This window comes from Paramisgurnus dabryanus, chromosome 10 (assembly GCF_030506205.2).
Source record: "Paramisgurnus dabryanus chromosome 10, PD_genome_1.1, whole genome shotgun sequence".
Lineage (NCBI taxonomy): Eukaryota > Metazoa > Chordata > Actinopteri > Cypriniformes > Cobitidae > Paramisgurnus > Paramisgurnus dabryanus.
Window position 1 is genome coordinate 34,454,619 of NC_133346.1, and position 4,685 is coordinate 34,459,303.

At 41.6% G+C, this 4,685-nt stretch overlaps 1 protein-coding gene across 1 annotated transcript; it reads left to right on the forward strand.

Annotated features, from left to right (window-relative positions):
• The first annotated feature begins 2,541 nt into the window (after positions 1-2,541).
• Positions 2,542-4,368, forward strand: LOC135718341 (zinc finger BED domain-containing protein 5-like). Its single transcript, XM_065240688.1, has one exon. It carries the CDS (start codon positions 2,542-2,544, stop codon positions 4,366-4,368), a length of 1,827 nt encoding a protein of 608 aa, XP_065096760.1.
• Positions 4,369-4,685: the final 317 nt, after the last annotated feature.

A 4,685-nucleotide genomic window follows, 5' to 3' on the forward strand; every position in this document is an offset into this window, starting at 1 on the left:
TTTCCGTTATTACAGTTAACTATGTGAAGTGATATGGAGCTGTAATGCGGTCAAGGGAGCTGCATGGAACTATGTTCGCCGTGCGTTTTCCCGAAAATATTTGCACACCTCAGAACGTTCATCAGCCAATCAGATTCAAGCATTCAACGTACCTGTGATATAAACAAATTCAATAAGGTCTCAATTTATTATCAAATTAACTTCTTATAAACACCTTTTGGTTTTTGTTTCATAGATTTTGCTCCAGAAAGGGTAGTCAAGAATCAAGGTAAGAGACCCTGGAATGACCAGGAGCGGACGGCACTAAAACAACGCCTTGCAAGTTAATCGCCCTTAAAAAGGTTCCAGGAATGCAGTACTGATGTGCATTGCTAAGGAGTCTCCAGTCCTAAGTGCGCGGACGTGGAAAGACGTTAAATATTTTGTATACAATAGCATACAATTTTATATACAATTAGTAGCAATAACAAGAATGTATGTGTGTGTAAGGGAAAATTATAAATGCCCACTAGGACCCCAATTACTGTTGAAGAGGAAGAGGAAGAAGAGGAGGAGCTGGAACCCAACCGTCTATCTCCACACAGCCTGCAAGACAGGGGAGGGAGAGAGCCACAGGGAGAGCCAGATGGAGAGCAGGAGGAAGAAGCACTCCAGAGCAGAGTGCTGGACCTGAAAGTGCATGGCAAGGCACTGATGTGGAGGACATCACTACTGAACAGCCATTCTTCTACCCAGCATGCACACCTGGTGGCCAGCTCATGGGTGGTGTACAATACACCATTTTACAGTTATTTAATTTGTTTATAAGCAATAATATACTCCAATTCATTATGAACGATTCCAACTAGTTTGGAGAAACTGACCACCGAGACACCTTTCAGAGGATCACCTTGCCAGAGATGAAGTCATACTTGGCGATGATCATTTACATAGGAATAGTCGAGACACCGAACATTACTGACTATTAGAAAAGGTCTGAGCTATACAGTACGTATTTTCTTTTCCATCGAGTGTGATGTCAGAACGCAGGTTCAAAGCAATCTCATGCACCGTCCACCTCAGTGACCCTGATGACAATGCTGCCAACAACCTTAAAAGAGGCACTGCTGGGTACGACAGGTTTTGTAAAATTAAGCCAATGTACCATGAGGTTATGCAGGTGTGCATGGCGCTTTACCAACCCCACCAGTGTGTTGCAATTGACGAGAGAATGGTCGCATCCAAAAACCGCAGCGGACTCTGCCATTACATGAAGAACAAGCCTGTGAAGTGGATTATAAGCTGTTTGTGCTGGCGGATTCCACCAATGGTTACACCTGGGACTTCTTCGTCTACGAAGGCAAGGGATCACAAATTGTCAAGGGGCAGTGGTCTGTACAGGATGTCTCCATTCCACCAGCTATCTAGTATTACAACAGGTATGTATGTACAGTGTTTTCATAATACATTTTTTTTTACTGAATTTTAATATCATGTCAATACATCAATAACAGTGTAATGTAATGGCTATGTTCCTTTTCTAATCAGGTACATGGGTGGTGTGGACCTGTCTGATGCCCTAATTGGCTACTACATCATCCTGCACAAGACCAAGAAGTGCTACCTGTCTTTTCTGTTCCACTTCATCGACATTGTCAACTCCTGCTCCCTAAGGTGCCTTACACAAACCTGTACATTTTTCACAGGATGGCACCGTAGGTCGGAGGAAGTGTGTCCACTGCCACCAGAGAACCACAGGGAAATGCTCCTCCTGTTATATGTGCCTGTGCTTCAAAATAACCAGGCACTGGTTTTACTCAATTAAAAGTAAAAGTATCATACTTGAGTAAAAGCAAAAAAGTACCACATTAAAATTGTACTGAGTATTAAAAAAGTAAAAGGAAGAATGAAAACTACAGATTCTTGTTTAAAACCTCTCGACGCGCACTAGCTCGGGGACGGAAAGACGTCAGTTTTTTTTTAATGCTGCTAACAATATATATATAGCCTACTGTGTACAAACAACAATAATAATAACACTACTATACATCGTTTAAAAGGTCTAAGGCAGGGGTCGGCAAGTAACTTTGGCCACGGGCCAATATTTTTTTAGCCAGTAAATGGCGGGCCAGCAACAAGAAGTGCACTGAAAAAAAATTATTCCTTCAATTTACTCATTTTTTTTAAGGTTATTTAAGCTACATTTAAACAAAAGTTTTTCATTGTATTTAACTTTACTAATCTTTTTTGTTTAAATGTAGCTTAAATAAATTGATTGCAACCACTTACCTTAAAAAAAATAGTAAATTGAATGAATCATTTTTTTTTTCATATATATACAAATTAAATACTCTTAACCTCCCATTTTAATGCTGTGTATAATTAATTTGTAGCTTACAGTATTTTGGCAGTGATCGGCTTCTGTTCAACACGGGGCCTTTAATTCCATGTCACCCACCTCATCACATGATACAATGTTATAATAATATGCGTTGTTACGACGTAGGCCTACAAGTAATTAACGTGCAGAGTAAAGTTAGCTAAGAGTCAACTGGGATAAAAATGTCTTTATCCAAAGGTCTTAAGAGGAAAGTTGACGACGAAAATAGAGTCTTTAAGGAGGAATGGAAAGAGAGTTTTGCGTTCATTTTACCGGATTTCAAAAATGCAAAGCCGATGTGTCTGATTTGCAAAGAAGTTGTCGCTGTTTGCAAAGAATATAACATAAGACGGCACCATGAGACAAAGCATGGCAATTTCAAGGTTGCCTATCCACTTAAAACAGAGGCACGAAAGCGCAAAATCAAAGGTTTTACCTCTCAACAAAAAGCAACAAGTGCGTCTCTAAAAGGGTCTTGGTTGCTCGCACGAAACAACAGGCCTTTTACCGACGCAGAGCTTTTTAAAGAGGTCATGGTTGCAGTGTTGGAGGAATTGGCTGTTGACAAGTCCATGGATGGAATCATTGCCTCTGTCAAACAGGTGCCCCTTTCTGCACGGTCCGCTACCCGCCGCGTAGAGGTGTTGTCTAACGCTGTGCATGAAGTCGTTATCAGCGATCTCAATAAGGCTAATTACTTTTCTTTAGCGGTAGACGAGAGCACTGACAACACAGATGTTGCCCAGATGTGTGTCTTTGTCAGGTATTTTGATGGTAAGCAGTTTAGGGAAGATTTGCTGTCTCTCATTCCTTTGGAGGGGAACACCACTGGAGATATTATATTCACTGAACTGTCAAAAGTGTTTGAACGGCATTCATTGTCATTTGAGAAAGTCAACCTACTCGTGACAGATGGAGCCCCTGCTATGGTGGGTAAACACAGAGGTTTGGTGAGCAGGTTGAAAGAGATCGCTCCTCAAATGCATGGGCTGCATTGTCTTATCCACCAGAGTGTACTTTGTGCAAAGCTCAGTGGTGAGCTGAAGGTAGTTATGGATAAAGTGATGCGTGTCATCAATTTTGTCAGGGGTACCTCAAGCACCCAGCATCGGCTTTTCCGACAACTTGTGGCAGATTCAGAGGAGGCAATTCACGACGACCTATTGCTGCACAATGACGTGCGCTGGCTATGCAAGGGCAAAGCATTGGACCGCTTCTGTGCGCTACTGGGTGAGGTGAAGGCATTCCTTCTATCTAGCACGAGTAAGGCAGCAGCAGATCATCTTGTCTTTCTGGAAGATGAGAAGTTCATGTCCAATGTTGCATTTTTAGCTGACATATTTGGCCATTTAAACAATCTTAACCTGCAGCTACAGGGAAAAGACAAAAACATTGTGGACATGGTTGAAAAGCTCCAAGCATTCACTGTCAAGCTGGGGTTGTTAGAGTCGGACATATCAACTGGCAGGCTCCTACATTTTAGTACTCTAAAAACACAGGAAAGACGAGTGACGGGACTGATGGTAGACTTCATCAAGCAACTCCGAGCCAACTTCTCTTCTAGGTTGGAGGACTTCTCCATCCCGAATGAAGTAATTGCTTTTGTGCGTGACCCTCTCACAACCCGACCTAGCGGAGAACTCTCCACCCTGGTCAAAACAACCGTCCCTTCCTTGGATGATGCTAAATTTGAGATGGAGTTAATTGATTTCCAAGCAACCTCTCTGATCAAAGATGCATTCAGATCTGCAGAGTCACTGAGTGCCTTTTGGGTGGCATGCTCAGAGGAGTACAGCACAATCAAGAACCTTGCGTTTTATGTGTTGACAATGTTCCCTTCCACCTATACATGCGAGTCTGCCTTCTCATCAATGAATGCAATAAAGACATATGAGAGGAATCGACTGACACACAAAAACCTTGAGAACTGCCTGCGGATTTCAGTGACAACTGTAACACCAGACATCCGAAGCATTGTGGTGAATGAAAGATGCCAGTTTTCACATTAAGTGAGTAGCCTAACCCTATTTATAGCAAAATTATATTTAATTGTCAGATTGCATTTTGAATGTCACAAAATTGTTCTGATTATTATCATATTAACTATTATTAAATAATATAGCTGTAGACAGCGATACGGGGCCAAGCAACAATGGTCATGCAACACGCAACGAAGCTGAAAGGACATGCAATTGAAGAATGCAATGTAGCAGATATGTATGGGAACTATCAGCACACAGGACTCAGAGATGAGAATGAACATAATGAAAAAATAAAAATTTTGAAGTATAATATTTATGTGCATGTGGAAAGAAGGACCAATTAG